General features: G+C 45.1%; 1 protein-coding gene across 2 annotated transcripts; it reads left to right on the top strand.

The window, feature by feature from the left end:
• The first annotated feature begins 1,220 nt into the window (after positions 1-1,220).
• RBM17 (RNA binding motif protein 17) lies at positions 1,221-24,119 on the top strand. 2 transcript variants are annotated; one of them, XM_043479220.1, is made up of 12 exons: positions 1,221-1,378; positions 11,872-12,009; positions 12,543-12,659; positions 15,172-15,338; positions 16,077-16,174; positions 17,231-17,287; positions 18,469-18,610; positions 20,567-20,718; positions 21,789-21,862; positions 22,357-22,455; positions 23,629-23,701; positions 23,829-24,119. In XM_043479220.1, the coding sequence occupies exons 2-12, from the start codon at positions 11,887-11,889 to the stop codon at positions 23,930-23,932; spliced, it is 1,206 nt and encodes a 401-aa protein (XP_043335155.1). In that variant the 5' UTR covers positions 1,221-1,378; positions 11,872-11,886; the 3' UTR covers positions 23,933-24,119. The 2 variants fall into 2 exon arrangements, with proteins under 2 accessions (XP_043335155.1, XP_043335156.1); XM_043479221.1 differs by lacking the exon at positions 1,221-1,378 and adding an exon at positions 10,918-10,936.
• The last annotated feature ends 1,286 nt before the right edge of the window (positions 24,120-25,405 follow it).

Here is a 25,405-nt window from a genome sequence, read left to right as displayed (position 1 = left end):
GGGTTGTGATGAAGAAATGTACAGCATTTATTGCAGGCATCTAGCAGGAAGTGGCAGCTCATGCTCAGAGGACCTGAATCTGACCGCTTTCAGGGAAGAGGTTTTAAAGGCAGGGTGAGGGAAGGGGCTGCAGGGGGCCTGATCAGCTCCTGCACAGTTCTCAGACTGGTTGGCATCAAGGTGAAGTTTCAAGCATCTTCAACCTTCTGGTTTCAGCCAGTTTAGTGTCTACATGCTTGCAGTCAGCGGTTCTCATCTGGCAGAGGCTGCTTCCTGTAAAAACAACCTAGGAATGTGTGTCAGACCTTTACCGTTCAGGGCCCTGGGAAGTGGGTGATTCTGCTCTGTGGCGAGTTTATGGTGTAGATTGTTAGCAGTTTCCTGGCTCAATAGCTACTTTACATCTTCACATTTCCCAATCATTAACTCTCGAGTCAGCCTTTTGAGACTCGGGGAGACCCAGGAGACTAAGCAAAATTCTTTTACTTGAAAGGACAGGGACCTAGGGGTTGTATACGGTTTCAAAGATAGACGTGAAAATCTCATTGACACAGAATCCTATTTTCTCTTTCCTCCCAAATTTTGTCCTATCGTTTTAAAATCGTGAGGCTTTATAACATGTACCTTGGATGTATACATGTATGTATATGTGTATAACATGCATCCTGTAACCCTAACTTCATATCCATGATTTCCCGAGCCCTTCCCTTGTGACTCAGCTGGTAAAGAATCCGCCTACCATCCTGGTTTCCATCCCTGGGTTGGGAAGATCCCCTGGAGAAGGGAAAGGCTACCCACTCCAATATTCTGGCCTGGAGGATTTCAGGGACTGTATAATCCACGGGGTCTCAAAGAGTCCGACACGACTGAGCGACTTTCACTTCACAGTTAATTCAGCTCTCCTGGTCTTGTCCTTTACAGCCCTTTCCCCGTTCATCTCTCCTACTATGATTTATCTTCAGCTTTGTGCACACTGATGATGAACAGTTTTGAAGTCGACCTTTGTAGCCCTGGACCAGTCGTCCTTCTCTCCACCTGAGGCCAATTCCAGGTTCCCGGGTCTGTAGCGTCACAACCTTGTGCCATTGCGACCCCTCTTGGCAGCAGAGGAAGTCTCTCGGTTCTGCGGGCGCGGTCCTCCGGCCGGCAGGGGGCGCGCGGCAGCAGAAGCGCCCTCAACGCAGGCGCCGGGCGCCTCTCTTCCGGCCGTACGCGCCGTGACCCCGCGCCGCCGCGCGTCCCGCGGAGTCTGCGTAGGGGTTGGCGCCGGAGCGGTGTTGCCGTCGGGGGCTGACGCCGAGCGCCCAGCCCGCGGTGTCGGCGGCGCGTTGGCGTCGGTGCGCCGCCGCGGCCCGGGAGCGTCGGCCGGGCGCGCTGGGTAAGTGGTCTCTGGGGCCGGTGGGCGGGCGGGGGCCGGGGCCGGCGCGCCTCCCCGGCCGGGCGTCGCGGGAGGCGAGGCCGCGGCTTTAGGCCGCACCGCGAGGGGCGGGGGTCCCGGACCGGCCCCGCGCCGCTGGCTCCCCCGCGCCTGGCGGCCTGGCCGCTGGTAAGCTTCCCCGCCTTCTCTCGCTCCCTGCTGCCCCCTTTCTTTATGTGTCTCGGCTTGTCGGGCCTTCGCACCCCTTCTCTACCTTCTTTTCCCTCGTCTGTCTGGTCTGTCCTTGTCTCTCGACCCGAGGGCGCCTTTCCCTCTCGCTGTCGGTCTGTCCGGGAACAGCTGTTGGTCCCTTGAACCCGGTAGGCGGGCCTGAGTAGCCTGTGGCCGGGGGCGTCAAGGAAGGAATCCGTTTCCGCCCCCGGCTTCGAATCAGGTGTGGCCCTCCCTCAGAGATGGGGGATTTACCTGGACGAGGCTCTGGCACTGCCTCGGACTCTGTCTTTTCTTAAAGCGGTATTTTAGCTTCAATATTCAGTCACCAAGTTTTTTTTTTTTTTTTCTTGAGCGTTTCCTTTTGCCCAGGTCATGTTTAGAAACAGCAGATAGTTAGATCAGTAAGATTCTGTCTCTACGCTCCCGTGAGTTTAGTTTCCAGAGAAACAAGTGTAAAAAGCCACGCCTCGGTCGGTCTGAGGGACTGGAGTGGGGTCTGGAAAGGCTTTCAAAGGAGTGAGGCGTGTAACTGAGCCTTGGGGGTGTTTTTTTTAGATGTGCACGATGAGGGAAAGCTTCCCTGCAGAGGAAATAAGTGTAAAGGTAGCAGAGGTGAAGCACCTTAGTGCATTCTGGAAACTGCAGGAAAGGGAGATAGAAGTGTGGATAGGGGTAGTCAGGTCAGATCAAGAAGGTTCTCTGAGAAGTCAGTGAAGGAGGGCCCTGGGAGGTGCTTATTCCTAGAGGCAGGCAAGTGGGTGGGAAATAGGGTATACTGGAGGAGGGCAAAATTCTGCACATTCTCAGGTAGGTGCGGACTGTGTCTCCCCTCAACAGGTGGAGTTTTTAAAGGATGCAGTTCGGTTTCCACAGTTCTGTGGGTTAAAGGCCCCAGGCAGTTTGACTATAGTGAGGATATTAGGCGATATGGGATATTACATTAGTAACTTAAACTATGGGTGTTTTATTTTTAGAAGAAATAAAGCAAATGGTACATACTAAGAAATGTGTTGTGTGCTGACTGACCACTCACTGATATATTTAGAAAATATTTAAAAAGTGCTTAACAATGTCCCAAGCATGGTGCTCCGTTGGAGATATAAAGACAGAAACAGCCCTTGCTGCCTCTGAGGGGTTTATGATATGTTAAGAGACAGACATGTCACCCAGTGGACAGCCTAACATGATGTGTGTTCAGGGGGTAGCTGGTTTTATGTGAGGGTTGTTGTCAGCAAAGGCTTCAGAGATGTACTTAAAAGATTAGCATGTGGGATGCTCTTACGAAGATGTCTTCCATGTTCTTTTTTGCCAGTTGCACGTGTTTTAAAAAATACTTCTCTAGCTTAGGTACAATCTTGAAAAGTCATCATTCTTCCAGAAGAACTGTGTTTACCATGTTTCTTTTTAAGTAAAAGAAAAAGGAGCATACATAGAAGATGTGTTGATCAAAGGCTGATGTTACTATGAAAAAGATGTCAATGGTGAGATGGTATTTTAAAGAAATTATGAAAATCAACTGTTTGTATTTCCATTTGGTCCTGGCTTCCTAAGATATATCCAAATGTTAGAAAGTGCTCCGTTTTTATTACCTGTCACCAGACTTCATGACATAAATGTGTTGTACTATCTGAAAGACATCTGAGCATTAATTAGGTGAAGTTCAGGTCATAACAGAGTCTTGTTAGTGCACTTGTTATTTTCAGTGTTTGCAGCAGAGAGGATGCATGAATCAACTGTGATATATTTGCAAGTACTCAAGGCAGCTAAAGTGAAGATATATACACCTTTAAAGGAATGGATGCAGCAAGTTGTGTCGGTAAGGTTACATAAAAGGAGGAAAGGAAGGAATTAGAATGGGGTTCAGGCTGCTGCTGGTCCAGGGAGTTCACTTGGGGGGATGGGATGGGATGGTGACCATATGGGTGGAGGGTGGTCTCTTGTCTCACTGGCGCTTGTTGCAGTATAGTAGTTAATTAAAGCAAGTCTTACAAGTGCAGGTGGGTAGAGCGTGTCGTTGCTGTGGTTCATTCAGTTCTGTGAATTTGAAGATCTGTGAAGAGAAAAATGAAGAAAGCTGTTCTGCCTTTACTGTGATGAGGAGATCTGATGTGTAACCTCCGAGGTACAGAAAGCTAGCAGATGCTAGTAAGGCGACATCAGTTTCAGATATTTAAGGTGTGCTTTTGAAGGTTTTGAGGATAGAAACAGGGAACTTTAAATGAACATAAGATTTTGCTGCACAGTGACTTTTGAAGCTTGCGGAGCGAGGCAGATCAGGTGCTGTTGTCAACAGCTCGCTTCAGGTAGACTGGAGTTGGAGGAAGTATGGTGGCATGGAACCTCACCAGTTGGGTGATGAAGTCTTAGGAGTTGGGCTCTTGGCTGAAAGATCTCTGTTGGAGGTAGAGAGCCTCTGCACTGCTTGAGCGTGTAGCCCTGAAATAGGGAAAATGTTCCCATCTGCATTTACTCCTTCCCTAGGGCATGTCCAGCATCCTGTTAGCTCACACTGCCTCCCCTTGTGCTGCTACTCCTCTCCTTTTTACTTGGTTTTTAAAAAATTTTGATTGTGGTGAACTACACATAAAACTTGTCATTTGAACTGTTTTTACATGTGTGGTAGTGGTGTGTGACCATTACCACCATCCATCTCAGAAGCTTTTGTTTCTTCTTTACTTCCTAGTGGAGCCTGTGGGTGTTGTGTAGTTTCACTGCTGATTCATGTGGCTAAAAAGAGTTTATTTAATTGTTTATATTTAAAAATGTTTATTGAATGCCTCTTCTGTGCCAGAAATTGGAAATGCAGAAGTGAATAAGTTGGTCTTTTCCCTTCCGTTTAGTGGGCATTTGGTCACTCCATTTCCATTGAGACCAACATTATTTGTATCCTGCCTGGGACTCTGTGCTTCCTGGACTTGGTTGATTATTTCCTTTCCCATGTTAGGGAAGTTTTCAGCTGTTATCTCTTCAGATATTTTCTCGGGTCCTTTCTCTCTTCTCCTTCTGGGACCCCTACAAGGCAAATATTGCTGTGTTTAATGTCGTCTCAGAGGTCTCTTAGGCTGCCTTCATTTCTTTTCCTTCTTTTTTCTATATTCTGTTCTGCAGCGGTGATTTCCACCATTCTGTCTTCCAGGTCACTTATCCATTCTTCTGCCTCAGTTTTTCTCCTGTGAATTCCTTGTAGTGTATTATTCAACTCTGTTTATTTGTTCTTTAATTCTTCTTGGCCCTTGGTAAACATTTCTTGTATCCCCTCCATTCTTTTTCTGAGATCCTGGGTCATCTTCACTATCATTATTCTGAATTCTTTTTCTGGGAGGTTGCCTATTTCCACTTCCTCTAGTTTTTCTGGGGATCCTTGATCCTTCATCTGGGACATAATCCTATTTCTTTTCACCTTGGTTAGCTTTCTCTGATTGTAGTATTAGTTCTAGAGGCTTCTGGGATTGTAGTTCTTACTTCTTCTGTCTGCTGTCTGGTGGATATGGATAAGAGGTTGTGCAAGCTTCCTGATGGGAGGGACTGGCTGTGGGAATAACTGGGTCTTGCTCTGGTGGGCAGGGTCATGCTCAGTAAAACTTGACTCCAGTTGTCTGTCGATGGATGGGGCTGCGCTCCCTTCCTGTTAGCTGTTTGGCCTGAGGTGACCCAGTCCTGGAGTCTACAGGCTCTATGAGTGAGTGAGTGAAGTTGCTCAGTCGTGTCTGACTCTTTGTGACCCCGTGGACTGTAGACTACCAGGCTTCTCCATCCATGGGATTCTCCAGGCAAGAGAGTGGAGTGGCTTGGCATTTCCTTCTCCAGGGGAGTCTTCCCGACCCAGGGATCGAACCCAGGTCTCCCGCATTGCGGGCAGATGCTCTACCCTCTGAGCCTCCAGGGAAGCCCTCAGGCTCTGCACTGGGGCTTTTGGCACCTCCCAGAGGACTCCCACCCAGCAGAGATGCGTCTCCCAGGACTGCCGCTGCCAGTGCCCCATCCCAGGCGGGCCCCTGCCAACCCACACCTCTGCGGGGGACCTGCAGCACTCACGGGAGGTCCGGCTCAGTCTCCTGTGGGTCAGCGTTCCTTTCCCCTGGGTTCTAGTAAGCACAAGGTTTTGTTTGTACTCTCTTTAAGAGTGGAGTCTGTTTCCCCCCAGTCCTGTGCAAGTCCTGTAATCAAATCCCACTGGCCTTCAGAGTCAGATTCCTTGGGGATTCCCAGTCCCTTGACCAGACTCCCTGTTTGGGGAGCCTGATGTGGGGCCTAGAGCCTTCAGAGCAGTGTGAGAACTCCGGTGGTGGTGTTTGCCAGAGTGTGGGTCACCCACCTGGTGGGTGTAAGGTTTGATTTTGTCATGATTGTGCCCCTCCTACCATTTCACTGCAGCTTCTCCTTGGTCCTTGAATGGAGGGTATCTTTTTGGTGGGTTCTGGTGTCTTCCTCTTGATGGCTGTTCAACCGCTAATTGTGATTTTGGTGCTCTGGCAGGAGATGAGTGCACATTCTTCTGCTCCACCATCTTGAATTAGTCTCTAGGGACCAACGTTATTTGTAAACACCTTTCTTGATGATGTTCTCAAATTTCTTACGAAGCAGTATTGAGAGAAGTAAAGTGGAAAAGGACTTCCCTGTAGCTCAAACGGTAGAGAATCTGCCTGCGATGCAGGAGACCAGGGTTCGATCCCTGGGTTGGGAAGTTCTTCTGGAGAAGGGAATGACAACCCACTCCAGTATTCTTGCCTGGAGAATCCCATGGACAGAGAAGCCTGGCGGGCTACTGTCTGTGGGGTCGCAAAGAGTCAGACACGACCGAGCGACTAACACACAAAGTAGAGTTTGGTTTGTGAACAAAGTTTGATAATTTAGCTTTATAATTTCCCAGAAAGTGTTGTTGTTTATATTTATTTGCCAAAATGTGTCGATCTTCTCTTGCCTTTATAAGAATAAAGAAAGATAAAACAAATGAACCCACAATATGTTCACTAGGCTTTGGTCTGATGATCAGCTGAATGCTGAGGTCTCAAAAAATTAGACTAGGCTAGATGAAAGATGCATGGTCATTTCTGAAGTAGTGTTTTGAAAACCACATTACAGTTTACCCCTGAACGAGGTAGGGGTCAGGGGCACCAACCCTCCGCAGCTGAAAATCCGTATAACTTCACAGTTGGCCCTCCATATCTATGGATTCCACCAACCTTGGATGGTGTGGTCCTGTAGTATTTACTGTGGAAAACAGGCCACGCCCAAGTGGACTTGGGCAGCTCAAACCTGGCATCATTCATGGGCCCTTTGCAAGCTGGACACTCAGCATTGTTTTTCTTTGCTGTTGCTCTGAGTTTTTCAGGTTAAATTTAAACTTTAAGGATGTGTACCTAGAAAAGAAGGATTAGTTTTGAGTACCAGGTCGGCTGGAAGAAAAGTGCACGACATCCTCTGCGGTTCTGTGGTCTTGTGCAGTCATCAGTGGCCAGAAATTCCTGAAGTCTGTGATGAGAGCGGTTTGCAAGTAGTGTGCTAACTGAGCAGTTGGCCCGATTCCCTGTTGGACTCTGGGGCAGACATTGATCTTAGTCTGGGGGTAGAGCAGTGACCTCCACACACTGGATCTAGGTTTTCGTGGAGTTTATAAGACCGTGGATTAAAATAGTAGGTTCTGAAGTGGATCCAGGGGTATTCCCTACAAAACTTTGGAGACCTGGTCAGATTTCAGGCATGCTTAGATGAGAAAAGGAATTCATTAACTTTTCTACGTTTAGCCTCAGTGTCTTGTGCGTGTCTTAAACTTAATAACGTGACAAGGTGTTGCCAAGTCCGCTTTGTCTGGCACTGAAGGCAGCGGGCGTTTCCCTGTGGGATGCACTCTTCAGGGAATCTTTGTCGCTGCTGAGCCAGTGGGTTGTCCCAGGAGCCTTGAGGGGAGGACCGTCAGGCATGTCTCAGTGTTTCTGTGTGTCTCTTGGAGCACTCAGCCACCAGTACCGTGGGCTCTGCTTTTAGTCACCCTGCTTCTGTGCTGCCTTGGGGCCTTTCATTTAGCAATCAGCGCTGAGAGCTCTCAGGTCATTGCAGGGTTCAGGTATAAAGGAAGGGAGGAGCTCTGAAAGGCACCCAGAGGTGACGGGGCTGACTTCAGCTCAGGAGCCGAACTGCTGTCTTGAGGGAAGGAGGTGGCATCCACCCCCTCACCCCCGCCCCACGCACCGTGGAACCAGGTCAGCCGAGGTGTCGGGGTGTCGGGGTCTTAAGATCCATGCACAGAAGGGTGGAGAAGTGAGCATGAGCAGACACTGAAGTTTTGCCCCAGGTCAGATGTGATTCTGGGGGAAAATTAGATATTTCCCTTCCTGTATGTATCACCTTCTTTTCCTGAGACATAACACAGGCAAAACAGGATTTGTGTGACATGGTTTCGGTAGCGAAATGCTGTCTGAACCTGGGAACTGACAGACTTTTGGAATGTGTTCATAAGTTAGCAACTCCTGTGTTAAGCATTTCTTTGCAGTTTAGGGTTTTCAGTCAATTTTTTCCCCCTTTCCAGCTATGAGAAACAGATTGCTGTCTTATTTTGAGAAATGAGCCATGTTGTGGGTTTCAGAATGTTGAGGTTTTTAAACATGGCAGTAAGGACTTAGCAGCTAGAGGTGTAGACCTCTGACTGGATTTGACCTGGAGCAGATTTATCTCCGGAAGTCCCCACCAGCTCCTGACTGCTCTTGGCTTTACTGGTAGCCTCCTCCTGGGCTTCTGTAGCAGATACTGCCTTTGACCACCCTGGTGACATTGATAGGCTGTTACCCTAATGTCAGAAAGTGAAGAGGAACTAAAGAGCCTCTTGATGAAGGTGAAAGAGGAGAATGAAAAAACTGGCTTAAAACTCAACGTTCAAAAAACTAAGATCATAGTATCCGTCCCATCAGTTCAGTTCAGTTCAGTCGCTCAACTCGTGTCCGACTCTTTGCGACCCCATGAACCGCAGTGCGCCAGGCCTCCCTGTCCATCACCAACTCCTGGAGTTTACCCAAACTCATGTCCATCGAGTCAGTGATGTCATCCAGCCATCTCATCCTCTGTCGTCCCCTTCTCCTCCTGCCCCCAAATCCCTCCCAGCATCAGGGTCTTTTCCAACGAGTCAGCTCTTCGCATGAGGTGGCCAAAGTATTGAAGTTTCAGCTTCAGCATCAGTCCTTCCAATGAACACCCAGGACTGATCTCCTTTAGGATGGACTGGTTGGATCTCCTTGCAGTCCAAGGGACTCTCAAGAGTCTTCTCCAACACCACAGTTCAAAAGCATCAATTCTTCGGCACTCAGCTTTCTTCACAGTCCAACTCTCACATCCATACATGACCACTGGAAAAACCATAGCCTTGACCAGACCGACCTTTGTTGGCAAAGTAATGTTTCTGCTTTTTAATATGCTGTCTAGGTTGGTCATAACTTTCCTTCCAAGGAGTAAGCATCTTTTAATTTCATGGCTGCAATCACCATCTGCAGTGATTTTGGAGCCCCCAAAAATAAAGTCTGACACTGTTTCCACTGTTTCCCCATCTATTTCCCATGAAGTGATGGGACCAGATGCCATGATCTTAGTTTTCTGGATGTTGAGCTTTAAGCCAACTTTTTCACTCTCCTCTTTCACTTTCATCAAGAGGCTCTTTAGTTCTTCGCTTTCTGCTGTAAGGGTGGTGTCATCTGCTTATCTGAGGTTATTGACATTTCTCCCGGCAATCTTGATTCCAGCTTCTGCTTCTTCCAACCCAGCGTTTCTCATGATGTACTCTGCATATAAGTTAAATAAGCAGGGTGACAATATACAGCCTTGACATACTCCATTTCCTATTTGGAACCAGTCTGTTGTTCCATGTCCAGTTCTAGCTGTTGCTTCCTGACCTGCATATAGGTTTCTCAAGAGGCAGTTCAGGTGGTCTGGTATGCCCATCTCTTTCAGAATTTTCCACAGTTTATTGTGATTCACACAGTCAAAGGCTTTGGCATAGTCAATAAAGCAGAAATAGATGTTTTTCTGGAACTCTCTTGCTTTTTCAATGATCCAGCGGATATTGGCAATTTGATCTCTGGTTCCTCTGCCTTTTCTAAAACCAGCTTGAACATCTGGAAGTTCATGGTTCACGTATTGCTAAGGCCTGGCTTGGAGAATTGTGAGCATTACTTTACTAGCATGTGAGATGAGTGCAGTTGTGCGGTAATTTGAGCATTCTTTGGCATTTCCTTTGTTTGGGATTGGAATGAAAACTGACCTTTTCCAGTCCTCTGGCCCCTGCTGAGTTTTCCAGATTTGCTAGCATATTGAGTGCAGCACTTTAACAGCAACATCTTTCAGGATTTGAAGTAGCTCAATTGGAATTCCATCACCTCCACTAGCTTTGTTCACAGTGATGCTTTCTAAGGCCCACTTGACTTCACATTCCAGGATGTCTGGCTCTAGGTGAGTGATACCACTGTATTCTTGCCACCTCTTCTTAATATCTTCTGCTTCTGTTAGGTCCATACCATTTCTGTCCTTTATCGAGCCCATCTTTGCATGAAGTGTTCCCTTGGTATCTCTAATGTTCTTGAAGAGATCTCTAGTTGTTCCCATTCTGTTGTTTTCCTCTATTTCTTTGAGTTGATCGCTGAGGAAGGCTTTCTTATCTCTCCTTGCTATTCTTTGGAACTCTGCATTCAAATGGGAATATCTTTCCTTTTCTCCTTTGTTTTTTGCTTCTCTTCTGTTCACAGCTATTTGTAAGGCCTCCTCAGACAGCCATTTTTCTTTTCTGCATTTCTTTATCTTGGGGATGGTCTTGATCCTGTCTCCTGTATAATGTCACGAACCTCCGTCCATAGTTCATCAGGCTCTCTGTCAGCTCTAGCCCCTTAAATCTATTTCTCACTTCCACTGTATAATCATAAGGGATTTGATTTAGGTCATACCTGAATGGTCTAGTCAGTTCATGGCAAATAGATGGGGAAAAAGTGGAAACAGTGACTGACTTTATTTTCTTGGGCTCCAAAATCACTGTGGATGGTGACGGCAGCCATGAAATTAAAGGACTTATTCCTTGGAAGAAAAACTATGACCAACCTAGACAGCATATTAAAAAGCAGAGACATTACTTCGCAGCAAAGGTCCATATAGTCAAGACTGTGGTTTTTCCAGTAGTCGTGTATGGATGTGAGAGTTGGACCATAAAGAAGGCTGGGCGCCGAAGAATTGATGCTTTTGAACTGTGGTGTTGGAGAAGACTCTTGAGAGTCCCTTGGACTGTAAGGAGATCCAACCAGTCAATCCTAAAGGAAATCAGCCCTGAGTATTTGTTGGAAGGGCTGAAGCTGAAGCTCCAATCCTTTACCTTAGGTAAAGAACCCACTCATTGGAAAAGATCCTGATACTGGGAAAGATTAAGGGCAGGAGGAGAAGGGGACGACGGAGGGTGGTTGGATAGCATCACTGACTCAACATGAGTTTGAGCAAATTCCCAGAGATGGTGAAGGATGGGGAAGCCTGGGGTGCTACAGTCCATGGGGTCCCGAAGAGTTGGACATGACTTGAGAGGACTGAACAACAAGTGTTACTATTGTCATTTTTGTTGTCTTCATCCTCTTGTGCTCCTCTGTTCTGCCAGGGATAGTATGTGTTGGTCATTCACATATAGATTGTTGATTCTCTTTGTGCTCAGTGTCGTTAAAGATCACAAGGTGGGATAGGAGGAAGCCTGGGTATTAGTACAATCTAACCTACTTTCGTGTCACATCTGTGAGATCATTTCTGGGTTTTCCCCCTTATTTGTAGGCATATAATAAAATTTTTGTTTATAAAAGGGTAGCTTCCCCGCCACCCCCCCCACCCCCCGGCCGAAAACGTGGTTAATTGTGCTAAGTCACCTGGTAATAGGTGTTTTTGTAAGGCTTCTACTTTTTGCTGCTGACACAAAGTAGAATTTTTTAAATGAATATGTGTAGTTAAGAATGCCCTGACTCTGGAACTTCCCTCTTCCCTCATTTTGTAGAACAGAATGATTTCACTCCTGAATTACTTGATCACATGATCTTATATACAGGAAACTTCATGCTAGAGGTTTATTTTGAAAATAGCACGTGGGTATTAGAAAGGGCACCGATTGGTGATATCAGGTGTCTTGGCTTCTGTCACTGAATGTTCCTGGACAAGGTGATCTCATCAAATACTTCCTACCTCTGAAATTCCGTGCCACTGCATATTTTAACATAGGAGGGTTAGAAATCTTCTCTACGTTCTTACATTCTTTAACCCCTACCCACTTTCCCTCTCAGCACTGAACTGAGAAGATGTCCCTGTACGATGACCTGGGCGTGGAGACCAGCGACTCAAAGACAGAAGGCTGGTCCAAAAACTTCAAACTCCTGCAGTCTCAGCTCCAGGTGAAGAAGGCCGCTCTCACTCAGGCCAAGGTGAGAGAGCTAAGCCCGCCTGTGAGGAGAGAGTCCTGGCAGGTGCCTCCTGAGGATTAAGAGCCACTCCTCTGCCTCTTTGTTAAATATGTAGGGCTCATCCGTTGTAGGAGGAGAGGCTGGGGTAGGAAGGGAGAGGAATAGGAGTTGAAGGTCATTTCCTGTCTCCTGGAAATAGAACTGTTTCAGAGAGTCAGGATGAGGAAAAGAGTACTCTGGATTTCCAGCAGTGAGGCTGGTTTTCAAAGTACAGTGTGTCCAAGCATAGTTTTTCAATGTATTATTTCATATGAAAATTTAACAGCAGCCAATCTTTCTGTAAACCTTTTATAAAAATGGAGATTTGTGTTGTAAGAAAAAGGAACCTAGTGTATGGTTATCATAATAATTGAATTAAAAGGCTATTGTTTTAAGATTGTTTCTCTCATATCTGAAAGGTTTGTTGCCAAGACCAAAAAAAAAGCTTTGTTACAAGTAATCCGAATTTTGGTTTGAAGCCTCAGTACACTTTTCTTGGTTTTTGATGATTTTAGAGCCAGAGGACAAAACAAAGTACAGTCCTTGCTCCAGTAATCGACCTAAAGCGAGGCGGCTCTTCAGATGAGCGGCAGATCGTGGACACTCCGCCGCACGTGGCCGCAGGCCTCAAGGTACGCCTCCACACACACAACTGGGTGGGCTCTCCTGCTTTCCCAGTCTGCACTTTACACACGTCACTCTGAGCACCCCTCCTCTGTAGGCCTTGCAATCTAGTCAGTATCATGTTCAATTTAATTTTTGCTCTGGTTTTATCAACTTTAAAACACTTAATCTGTTTAAAGCTCAGTAGTTATATAATCAGAAACTGGAGGTGGATGAAAAGAAAAATAAATGACTTAAGAATTTAAAAACTTGGTATTCTTTTCCTCCTGCATCTTCTGTTCCCTGATTTGCTTTTCTCACTTAATATACTGTGGCTGTCCATCTGTGTCAAAAAGTGTAGGACCATGTGATCATCCTGATGGCTTCTCCGTGTTCCCCTGTGTGGCATGCTCTGAAGCTCTTGGTGGGGTTTCCTGGCCAGGGGAACTGATCCTTCTCCTGCAGTCTGGTAGTCTGTCAAGAGGCAAAACCACTTGGTTCCCCACAAGGGAACTTTTCTGAGGAGTCTTAGTCATTTAACATTTTTTCCTATAAATTCGTCACCTAATTTTTTCTTGCTGCTTCTAATCAAAAACTGGTTAATCTTCTTCTGTTATTGTATACTGACTCCAGAACCTATAATATCACCCCCAAATTTAATCAGTAAGCATTTTCCTTTTTGCAACATAGCCAATTTTTAATTGTAAAGTATTCCCATCAGGTAAGTGTATGGTGATTTACACACCCATTTCCTAACTGTAGGACCAGTAAACCTTTTAGGGAACACATTTTCAGAGAGCTTTCTATGCATTTAAAATTTTCTTAGGATAGATTTCCTGAGGTGACTTTAGGAGATCAGTCCCTTTCCTGGGCAATTTATTTATCGCCAAGTTGTTCTGGCAGAGTTGTATCACCTGCAGTGTGAGCGTTTGAGTTTTTCCCACCGTCTGCAGTATTGGGTATTGTCAGTCTGTTAAAATGAAGCAAGCCCCTTTATTCTTTTTGGCATTTAGAGCAGGATGGCTCATTGTTGAACTTAGCAGGGTTCACACAGTAAAAGTTGTTTGCTGTCAGATTTTAAATGACAGAGAATTAGCCTTCATCCTGACAGTTTGTGCTCTGAGTTGAAACTTTGTGATGGCTGTGTTAAATAAATTGAGTTGCTGATTGTTAGCTTCTCCTGTCTTAATAGTAACTGAATGGAAATGTTGTTCAGGTGCTTTTGTGTTTTAGAAGTGTCTTTTATGTACATACAAATGAATAACCTGCCCTTTGGGAGCCTTGCAAATAGATTTGTGTCAGATTTCCAGTGATACGGCCTGGGAGGTGATTACAGTTATTTTTCTAATTTCATTTATTCAACAAATCAAAGTGATTTTTTATTTTTAATTGTAAGGAGACCATGATGTGTTTTGTTTTATTAATACGATGAGAAAATGTCCAGCTGCACAGTGTAGTCAAGGAATTGTTAGATTTAGATCCATTGATACTGAGCATAAGCTCTCTGTATCATGCCTATTTTGTGTTCATATGTAAAATACGTTTTACAAACAGCCGTCCTGCCTTTGGCAGTGCTGGGCACGCTCCTCCTGACAGGTGCAGAGTGGGAGCTTAGGGACCCTGACCGGCACTCATTTGGGTGTCTGGGGACCAGGGAAGGCATCTTATTTTTACAGACATTAAGGGGGTGTCATGCTAGAGAAACAAACAGAAGGAAGTATGAAGATTTAGGAACGTGAGACCATGCAGTGGGTCAGGGCTTAGGAGAACCACAGAGATCAAGACCACCATTCTAGGGCTAAGCCCCCTTTTCATCTTGTGTTTCTAGTGCACTATTTGCCTTTTGTTCTTTTTCTCTCAGAGAGCAGTTTGTAAATGTACAAAAGGAACGCAAAAACCTGATTTAGTGGACTTTAAAAAATGAACCATGCTGTGAAGGGAGTTACGTACCCTGGTACCCTGTTCAGACTCACGGCCTGAGATACAGCGGCCTGGGGAGGCTGTGGACTCCGGAGCATTCAGAGCCCAGGAGGAGGCTTTCTCCTTTTCTTTCCTTTTTTTTTTTGAGAGTCTTAATATGTTGTGTGTCCATGTAATCAAAATCTGAGATTATTATATTAAATGACTGTAAGAATATGTTATTAATGAGTTGTTTTGTATTTTAAGTTTTTATGTATATAAAAGTAGAAGTATTTTGTATTTAGTATAAAAAATCAAATTTATTGCTTAAAATTTTGGGTGATGGTAGCTTGTTTTAAGACTTTCAGGAAAATGCTATAGGGTGTTTACGGGATTGATCCCGAACTGAGAGGTGAACTTGGCCGTGCTCTACCACCCCTGGGCCGGGCGCGTGAGCATGCTGAGTCTCCGAGCCTCCCCGGACATCTGCTCCCTCTTCTGTAGAGCAGAGGGAGGTGGTCCTCTGCCGAGGACAGGTGGTCCTCGGGGCCCTGTCTTGCCGACATGGTCCTTGACCTTAATTCTGTGAGTAAAACGCCAAGACAGAGGGTGATACTTACTTGGGCATTTTCCCTTCCTCAGGACCCTGTTCCCAGCGGGTTTTCTGCAGGAGAAGTTTTGATCCCCTTAGCTGATGAATATGATCCCATGTTTCCTAACGATTATGAGAAAGTAGTGAAGCGCCAAAGAGAGGAGCGACAGAGGCAGCGGGAGCTGGAAAGACAGAAGGAAATAGAAGAGAGAGAAAAGTAAGGCCTCATGCAAGTGTGGAATGGGATTGTTTGAAATGTTTGCTCAGATGTCATGAGTGAACTTTAGTGCTGTCTGTGGACTGAGTGGGTTTTGTGGTTGGTCTGAACAGTCCTCAGGAGTCAGACTGTTGTTAAGAGTGTGTGGTTGTTATATCCCATCATAGAAACAAACTCCCGGAGTAAATTCATGTATAGATGCAGAAAACTTAGAACATACATTTTGAGTGAGTTTTTAGAAAAATAGCTTACAAACTGATGTTGAATAATAGGTTTTTTCTTTTTTTCCTGTGTTCTGACTCTACTAGAGTCATACTGCTTAAAATACTTAAAATGTTTTTCTCAGCTTTTACTATTTTTGAGTCAGATAGAGTTTTTAAGAACTCATAACATCTTTTATGTTTTTCGAAAGTATGGGTAACAGATTTATTTGCATTTCTTCTCTTAAAAATGCTGAGTATTAATTATTAAATGATTATATAAACATTAATATACTATTTCTCATTATTTACTGACTCATTTCACGAAGTGAAAGCATGTTCTAGAGAATCGAAATTATTTTATTAACTGTTACCTGTGTTGATTTGCTTTAAAGTTGAAAGAGGTAAATATGAAGGAAGGTTTTTTCTTGCTATTTATATGGATATACCTGGTTAAATTTGTTCAGTTTATCTTCTGGATTTTTCTCATTTGGGCCCTTGAGTTCACATCTCTGAGTTGTTCCATCTGTTATCACAGGAGGCGTAAAGACAGACATGAAGCTAGTGGGTTTTCCAGGCGACCCGATCCAGACTCTGATGAAGATGAAGATTATGAGCGAGAGAGGAGGAAAAGAAGTAATGCGTGAACATAAATGTCATGTTTTAGATGTGCAATTCTACCCTTTCCTTCTGTATTCAGTTTGACAATTAGTTCAGCTGACATTGATTTGGGTAGTTTTCTCTCTGGAATCTTAGCAAAAACCCACATTTGTATGGGGTTTAACTTTTCGTTGTGTTTTCACAGATAATCTCTCTAACATTTCCTTATTGGCCCTTTGAGCACACCTTAAACTACATGCCTGTGCTTGTCTGTCCGTAGCACAGCCATGCCTGCCCGTTCTCTGTCCATCTGCACTTGCATTGAGAACAGCACTGAGTGGAGAGTGCACTCTTGTCCAGAATCCTTGCCACCCACATGCACGACTGAGCCCCTGAATGCTGGCTTCTGGCAGTGTCGTAAGGAGGGCGGGGAGACAGGGTGTGAGCTCATGCTCGGTCAGGCCGCCTCCATCTCTGAAGCCTCACAGGCAGCATCGCAGTTGTGTGAGAGCAAGGTTCTTTCTTGGTGACTGCTAGATAGCTAAGCACTGTCCATTCTGAGAGAACGGCTTCATCACATGTGGTTGCTGCCTGTACACTGATTCTGGGGAATTTCTTCTGTGCAACATTGCATGCTGGTGCAGCATGGTTTTGTAATTAGTTTCTTTAATTTACATTTTATCATTTTTTGCAGTGTCTCATTGATGATTAAGTTATAATACATACGTTAGGGCTTTTTCCTGGTGAAAAATCCCTGTGTTCTCTGCTCATGTTGTCCTTCTGGTGGTCTGATAGCAAATGGAGTCTGCGTTGGTTTGTTTGTGTCCACCGTTCTCTGTCTAGGAAATGTGAACAAGAATGATGACAACACAAAGCAGACTGACCAGAAGTGCTCACACATCCAAGCAGTGATACCTACTTGTGTACTTTTAACCCTGGGTTCAGACACTGGACTCTTCAGGTGTTAGCGAGAGGCTGGAGTAGTGTGCCTGCCTGCCTCTTCCTTTGGGGTGGGCGTGCGATTCAGCGGGGCCTGGGCTGACTCGCTCTGCCCTCACTCAGCCCTTGCTCAGCGGAATGTCTCTTTTGCAGGTATGGGCGGAGCTGCCATTGCACCTCCCACGTCTCTTGTGGAGAAGGACAAAGAGTGTACGTACCTGTTTCTTCCCTCTTCTGTTCAGCTGCACGTCTTTAACCCAGTCTTGGGAAGTCTCAGCTGGAATCAGCCGGGCACCTGGGTGCAGGGAAGAGGCCCCAAACCCTCCTCACTCTAGCCATCGGCCAAGAGCACCTTCCAGCCCTTACGTTTCAGAAGTTTTTATGCCAGTCTCTAGGGCTTTTCTGCACCAAGATGCTTTTCTGTTTGTTAAAAATAATTCATTTTGTTTTCTCTAACATTTCATATTTTGAATTAGGTTAAAACAAATAGTAGCTCAGTTGGCAAGTTCTGTGCTCAGTGATCTCAGGTCAGTTCAGTCGCTAAGTCATGTCTGACTCTGCGACCCCATGGACTGCAGCATGCCAGGCCTCCCTGTCCATCACCAACTCCCGGAGTTTACCCAAACTCAGGTCCATTGAGTCAGTGATGCCATCCAGCCATCTCATCCTCTGTCGTCCCCTTCTCCTCCTGCCCTCAATCTTTCCCAGCATCAGGGTATTTTCCAGTGAGTCAGCTCTTCGCATGAGGTGGCCAAAGTATTGGAGTTTCAGCTTCAGCATCGATCTTCCAGTGAACACTCAGGACTGACCTCCTTTAGGCTGGACTGGTTGGATCTCCTTGCAGTCCCACACACTCAGCAGCTCTCAGTGATCTAGGAGCTGTTAACTTTGTGGCCCTCCACAAGGTGGCAGCATGTCCCCAAGTTAGATCCCTCAGTCACAGGTTGTGCGCCTTGACTCAGATTCCCAGAAGTCTTCTCCAGGGATCGGTTCTAGAATTGGGGGTTGGAACCGGACTTTGGTGAATCTCCTAGTTCATTTTCCTGCTCTCTCTGTTGGAGCATACCTAAACTATCCTGAGAAAATGTAACAGTCCTCAGAGTTTTTAAATACCTATTACACTATGAGTGTTACCTTTTTATAAAGAAGATGATACAGGAAAAAAAAAAGTTAATAATGAAAATACCTGACAGCCCATAAGCCCCAACTGAAACCAGTCTTTGGGGGTGGAGCCCAAGCATCTGGAATTTTCTGAGCTCCTTGCTGATGCTGTTGCACAGCTGGGGCTGCACTTCACTGAACTGGCATGTGGTCCCTGACCTTGGAGACCTTCGTTGTCTGCTGGGGTAAGGAGCACAAAAATTAAAATCCTGTTTCCTGTCCTCCAACAGTACCCCGAGACTTCCCTTATGAAGAGGATTCACGACCTCGCTCACAGTCTTCCAAAGCTGCTATCCCTCCCCCAGTGTATGAGGAACAAGACAGACCCCGATCCCCGACCGGCCCTGGCAACTCCTTCCTCGCCAACATGGGGTAATGGCCCGGGCACTTCCGCCTCAGCGGGTGCAGGGAGGGTGGGACTCGGGGGGCGGGGGTGGTGTGGTCAGCCCCTCCAGTGGATGCAGCGTGTTTGCAGATGAGGGCTTCAGCGGGTTTACAAGGAGTGCCTGGTGCGCCCAGTCACAGGGGATCAGGGCTTGAGTCACTGGGAGGGTATTGCAGCACGACCCTGTTAACGTTTTGTACAAAACGTAGAGCTTTCTGTCAGAAGCGTTGAGTGATTTGGATGCTGAACATTATATTCCCTAGGTAGGAACAGTTTCTGATTGTTATTTATATTTGTTTTCAGAACATTGGCAAATGAAATAGCTCGTACGAATTAGACCTGACTTATACTATGTCCAAAAGATGAATGGCATCCTTTTTTTCCTTGATAAAATGACCTTTGCTTTAAGGTCATGAGTCTATACCTTTGGTCTAAACACTTTTAGTCATTCTACCTATAATTAGAAATTTGTTTGCCAGTGTTTGAAAGTCAGTGTTAAGGTTGACTTCAGTTGGGGCTTGTGGATTTTTTTAGGACTTGCTGGATTTGGCATGTGTTTTGGTTAAAAGAGTGTTGTGTGTTGTTTACTGTGTTCCTCTCGTGCTCCGAGGGGGTGTGAGGGGAGCAGCATTGCAGCGAGGCCTTTAGAAGGACCGCACCTCTGGTGGGGAGGCTGTGCCTGCAGAGGTCTCTCTGGCCTGCCCTCGCCTGTGTGAGCACTTTGATTCTGCCTTCGCTCCTTCGGGGCTGGGCTGGTAGAGCCAAAGAGCGGGCTAGGGTTCGCATGGTGTCAGAGGATTTGGAGTTCTCACCTTGATACCTGTCCTCTCGACCTGTGCTGTTCTCTGGGGGCTCCTGGCCATTTAGGGCTCTTGAATTAATTGAACGTGAATAGAATTCAGCATGTATTTCTTTCCTTACGCTAGTCTCGAGTGCTCAGTAGCCACACAAAGCTCACTATACTGCCCTGGGTGGTGCCGACGGAGGATGTTCACTCATTGGAGAGATGTGCGTGGGGCCGCCCTGGAGTGTGTACTGCAGGGGCACAGGCGTGACATCACTGGGGGCTGGTTTTGGTTTTTTCTGCTAGTGAAACAAAGTGCCTTATTACTGGTAAGAAAAAGGTATTAAATCTTTATGCCTGAAGAAGGTACAGTATAGTACAGTTCATAAGTCTTCAGTCTTTTTAGCTCTGGAACAACTTGTTCAAATGAAATATTTAAGGAAATTACATATGTGAAATACTGTAGGTACAGTTCTGGTTGAAGCAGGGTTTTGGGGTTTAGGCCCTAAGAAGCAGTGGTCAGTGTGGGTACCCTTGAGGCCCCTCCCTGTGCAGTTTGAAAGCTATCACGAACTAGAGGAAGAGCAGTGGACTAAGAATTCAGGGTTGTGGCTTTCAATTTCAGTCTCACCGTTAATACCAACATGTGGTGGCTTGCTTTGCTCTCTCAGTCAGCCTTAAGCTAGGCAGCCACTATGGGCCCCAGTTTCTTCATTTCCATCTGTTAAATAGATGGTCCCTAAGCATCCTTCATTTATGAAGTCAGTCATTGGAAACTTCTATACTACTTAGAAAAATGCAGTCGTCTTCATTACATGAAACCATACTTAGTTTTTGACAGGCTTACTTAAACTGGTTATGAGCCTTGTAGCAGAGCATGCACACAGGAAGTCTGGTATTTTCTAACAGGCCCTGGGGAATTCTCACCAGAGGAACTAGTGTTTCCTTCACCTCAGGTATTCTAAGGGCATCCACTCTTTATCTTTCTCCTGAACATCCCACAACTTCCATCTCAACCCGTTAGTAGATATTTGGCATCATCAATACCCTTGTGGAATCTACATTCTGTCTTCCCAGAAGGAAATTGTGATGTGAAATCTAATCTCTGCTGTAGCTGATGACCCAAGTTCAGGGACCTTTCTCCTTTTCCTCCTCGCAGGGGCACGGTAGCACATAAAATCATGCAGAAGTACGGCTTCCGGGAAGGCCAGGGTCTCGGGAAGCATGAGCAGGGCCTGAGCACAGCGCTGTCGGTGGAGAAGACCAGCAAGCGGGGCGGCAAGATCATCGTGGGCGACGCCACCGAGAAAGGTGGGCCCCCCCTCAAGCAGGGCTCCTGGGGGTGTGGGCGGGGGCAGGCCATCCTGAATGAGAGAATTCCTCATCGTGATGCCTTCCAGCTCTGGTGGTGGAAACAGAATTCTGAGGCCCATCTTTACAAATACAAATAGTTCAGGACAGAGAGACAGAACGCCTGTGGGAGGAAAAGAAGATGAGAGGCTTTGGCAGAAATGAACAGGACTCCAGAAATCCTGTCATGCCTGCTTCTCCTTGGGAAAGAGCCTTGTTATACTGGTAGAACCGTTACTGTGTTTTTATAGCAATACAGAGCCATACACAGTATATCAGTGATTGTTTCTGCTGTATCTCTATCCTGTAAGGGTCCTCTGCTTTTTGCTTTTTTCTGCCCTTTCATCCTAATTTTCTTACTGACTGCTCTGTAAAACTAACGTTGTTTTACAGTCTTCTGGTAGACGATGCCTACGTGGTGTTTTATTTTCATTTGATTGTTACAGTCTGTTCTGTAGTGAGGACATACTGGAATGAGTGAAACATGATTTAGCATTTTAAGCAGCAGAACTGAGTAGTTTTGAATCAGTCTTAGCTGAATGCCTTTTCCTGAAGAAGGAAGAGAACTTTCCTGGCAGGCATGTTGATGTGGAGCTTGAGGAAGCAGCAGTGAGCCTCACAGGCTGGAACCAGAAACCAGCAGTTACCCCGGTGTGTGGGAATGTCTGACACTGTCAGCTCGTGGCTGGCTGCTGACCCGCTCGTTCACACTGCGCTCAGGATCTCTGACCACTGCCTGAGCCAAGGCTCGCTTCTGAGGGTGGTGATCACCGTGCCCTGTCGGCCCTTTAGGAAATGAACTAAGCAAAAATGCACCTCACTGAGGATGTTAAAAAGTCCTAGAAATTGTGGTAAAAATTATACCAAAGCAAAGTAATGCTTTCAGACAGATAAGGCTGCATCTTTGCTCAGAGACTGTGTAGATGCTGGCTCTAGGACATAGAGAGTGGGGATTGCTGTTGAAAGTAAATTGCTTGTTGTAACTTAGACTTGGTGCCCTCACACTTATCTCTGATGATGTTTTCTTACAGACGCAGCCAAGAAGTCGGATTCGAATCCATTAACTGAAATACTTAAGTGTCCTACCAAAGTGGTCCTACTCAGGGTAAGGAGCTGAAGGAGGAGCCCTGTTGCCGCTTTGAGTTGTGTGTCCCTCCCCCTTGCCCTGTCCCTGCATGCTGTCAGCCCCACTAATGATGGGATGGCTGAAGAGGACTGAAAGTGGTACTTGTGGGTAGACTCCCTGGAAGACTGGTTTTTAGATTCCTTTTCACTAGTGTTTCTTTGCTAAACATAATACTTAAGACTACAGTGATAAATTACTTTAAAATGTTTGAGATTGTCAGAAATTCAGCTTGGTTTATGTATTTTGGTGCTTGCCCAGTTGCTTTGGTAACTCTTGTTGAAGCCTAATGTATATTTTTTAGTTTTTAAAAAAAAACTAACCTACTTCAGGATATTTCAGGAATGAAAATTTTCTTTGGGTCATTTGGGTTTGGAAACATTTGCCATCATGGAAAAAAGTTACTTATACATCTCTTCTACATAGTTGTCAATTATACTAGATGCTGGAATCTATATATTTATTTTTGTTTATAGAACATGGTTGGTGCAGGAGAGGTGGATGAAGACTTGGAAGTAGAAACCAAGGAAGAGTGTGAAAAATATGGCAAAGTTGGAAAATGTGTGATATTTGAAGTAAGCGAGATTTCTTTGTTTATAACCCAAGTTATGATTGATAGGTTACAAAGCATTTTCTGTAAATAGAGGATGCATTGTAAGTAATATACTGTCTTACAATAGAAGGTGACGTGTGTTGGTTAGTTATACTGCTTTTACTCAGTTACTGCAATTTCAGATATTAGCATCAGAAGAACTTCAAATGTTATTTGGTGAAGAAATATTTCATTTTGTGACTGATGTTTAGACCTGATGACAGTGGACTCAGTAGTTTAGTGACAGGGGCGTCACATGTGCCTTTGGCGTCATTCTTTTGGCAAGTATTTTATTTAGTGCCTCCCACGTACCAGTACTGACTGCACTGGGGTTGGGGAGGTGCCTCCTCTGCTCTCGGTGATAGTTCAGCTGAAGAAACAACAGAACAAATGTGAAGTTAGAGAATATTCAGTTGCTGGACTCAGTAACATTGACTTATAAGTACAGGAATTTGAGAGAAGGATTAGATCAATACCGAATAGTTAGAGGAGGCTTTGTGAACAGTATCAGATGTGAGCGGAGCTTTGGACTGTGTGGGTAGGATTTGGGTAGGAGGGAACTGGCATTCACATAGGGTTACGGCTTCTGGAGATGGGTGGTGTGGGTGTGGTGGGGATTAGCGGCAGTCGTGCTTACACAGTGCAGTGGGGCCTAGAAAGCATAACGGAGGAACTCAGCCTGGTGTGACAGACAGTTCGTGTACAGATGTTTTATTTTAGTTCCTGCTCACCTCAGCTTCTCTTCCATGCTGGGTTGCGTCTGTTGATTGCATAATTATCTTTTTATGTGTCTGATGGCATAGGACCTGCAAAGGTCCTGCTTAGCTGCCTTTTCCTTACACTTAGCACATAGCCTGTCCAAAACAGACGTTAAGTGAATTTTGATGATGAGTAAATTACACTTACTGGAAAAGGAAATGGCAACCCATCCCAGTATTCTTGCCTGGCAAATCCCATGGACAGAGGAGCCTGGTGGGCTACAGTCCATGAGGTCACAAAGAGTTGGACACGACTGAGCGTGCACATGCACACACAGATTACACTAATATCCTTGGCATTTGACCACTACTTATCTGTAATTGGAATACTCACTCTGACAAAAATCATTGACATCTCTGATGACACCTTTACTTACTACACTCCATTTCTTTTCCAGATTCCTGGTGCCCCTGATGATGAAGCAGTACGAATATTTTTAGAATTCGAGAGGGTTGAGTCAGCAATTAAAGGTAAGTTGTACAGCTAATGATAAAGAATTAAAAAGTTGAACTTGTGATCTTAATATTATGAAGACATATTGTTGTAATGTCTCGTGGAATTCCCGCCTTAACTAACTGTCTTTTGTTTGCCTTTTAGCTGTTGTTGATCTGAACGGGAGGTATTTTGGTGGACGGGTGGTCAAAGCATGTTTCTACAATTTGGATAAATTCAGGGTCCTGGATTTGGCAGAACAAGTTTGATTTTAAAAACTAGAGCCTGAGTCATCTCCAGCGATCCTTCGGCAAGCTGCAGAGTGAGCAGAGGAGAACAAGGCATCAGGGGGGCCTTTCCTGGCTGTGGGTGCAGAGACTCTGTGAGGACTTCTAAGATATGTTGACTGATCCCTTTTTTATTTTGTGGTTTTTTAATATAGTATAAAAATCCTTTTAAAAAAACAAACAAAAAGCAATCTGTGTGCCTCTCTGGTTGTTTCTCTTTTTTATTACCACTTCTGAGGTGATTACATTTTTTGCTAGGATTTCATGATAATTCTCAAGTGCTTCAGTGATACAGCATTTCTTGCACTTAAAAAAAAAATCGGAAAGTTTTGGTGGGGATGTGTTCCCTTTTTCTTTCTTTTTTGATTTCTTTTAATAAAACCTGCAAGTTACTAAACTGTAGCTTCATAAATTCTATAATAAAGTATCATCTTGGCAGTCTGCCTAAGGTGAAACCCTCTGCTTTCTCTAACAGAGAAATTCTTATTGACTCCAGTCATAGAAAAAGCTCTTTACAACCTAAACTAAGGTTGAAGAATCTTGAGCCTACCATGACCTGTTTGGATGAATCATTTTCCGTTAAGCTAAGTCAGACTCGAGAGATTATGATGGATTTAGGAGTATTTGGGTATAGAAATCATGAATATAGCATTTGTTTTCAGAGATTGAAGCCTAGTCTTTAGCATAGCTCAGAACCTTATGGGTACATTGTAAATGTGTGCCCGATAATGTGGAAGTGGTGATTCCCTGGGGTCATGTTTCTACTGGCAAAATTTGCAGTCCTGTTAGTTCTCATATGTAATTTTTAAATTGATAAAATTCAGCCACATCAGCTACTTAAACTGTACTGCCAATTAATATAATTCTGGAATTGTGAAAAACTGTACCATCGAAGTACAGTGGTATATGTGGCCTAAATGTTTAGCAAGACTACAAGACAAAACAAATAATAATATTTGGCCCGAGCAGGAAGTGTTTCTAGAATCTGCCTGCCTATACTCTGCTCCTTGCTTGCCCGAATATTGCATGTGACCTAACCTGAAGCGGCGGCTGGGGCCATGCGCCGTGGTGTCTCTTCAGGTCCTTTCAACGTGACAGTGTATGTGACCCTGCGGGGGAGGAAAGTAGCCAGTGTTTCTTTGCATCCATGGACTTGGTTTGGAGACATAAGGAATATTTTGACCCTTTTTAAAAAAGGATTTTCTCATGTTTTTATTTAACATAAAATAAAAGAATAACATTTTCTCTTTTGTGGTATTATTTTACTGAGTTAAAGTGAATTAAGACTGCTTCTGAGAAGAAAGTGCACATACTCTATGAAATAAATATGAGTTTAAGAACAAAAGGTAAAAGAACTACATAATTAGACATTTTGTAGGACCTGAGAGTCAGCAGCCTGCCTCACACTTGAACAGGCCTACCGCACACTTGGCTCTGGACACCCAGGACGGTGTT

This window comes from Cervus canadensis, chromosome 10 (genome assembly GCF_019320065.1).
Source record: "Cervus canadensis isolate Bull #8, Minnesota chromosome 10, ASM1932006v1, whole genome shotgun sequence".
NCBI lineage: Eukaryota > Metazoa > Chordata > Mammalia > Artiodactyla > Cervidae > Cervus > Cervus canadensis.
Note: the sequence above shows the minus strand (reverse complement) of the source record. Positions and strands in the feature narration are given on the sequence as shown.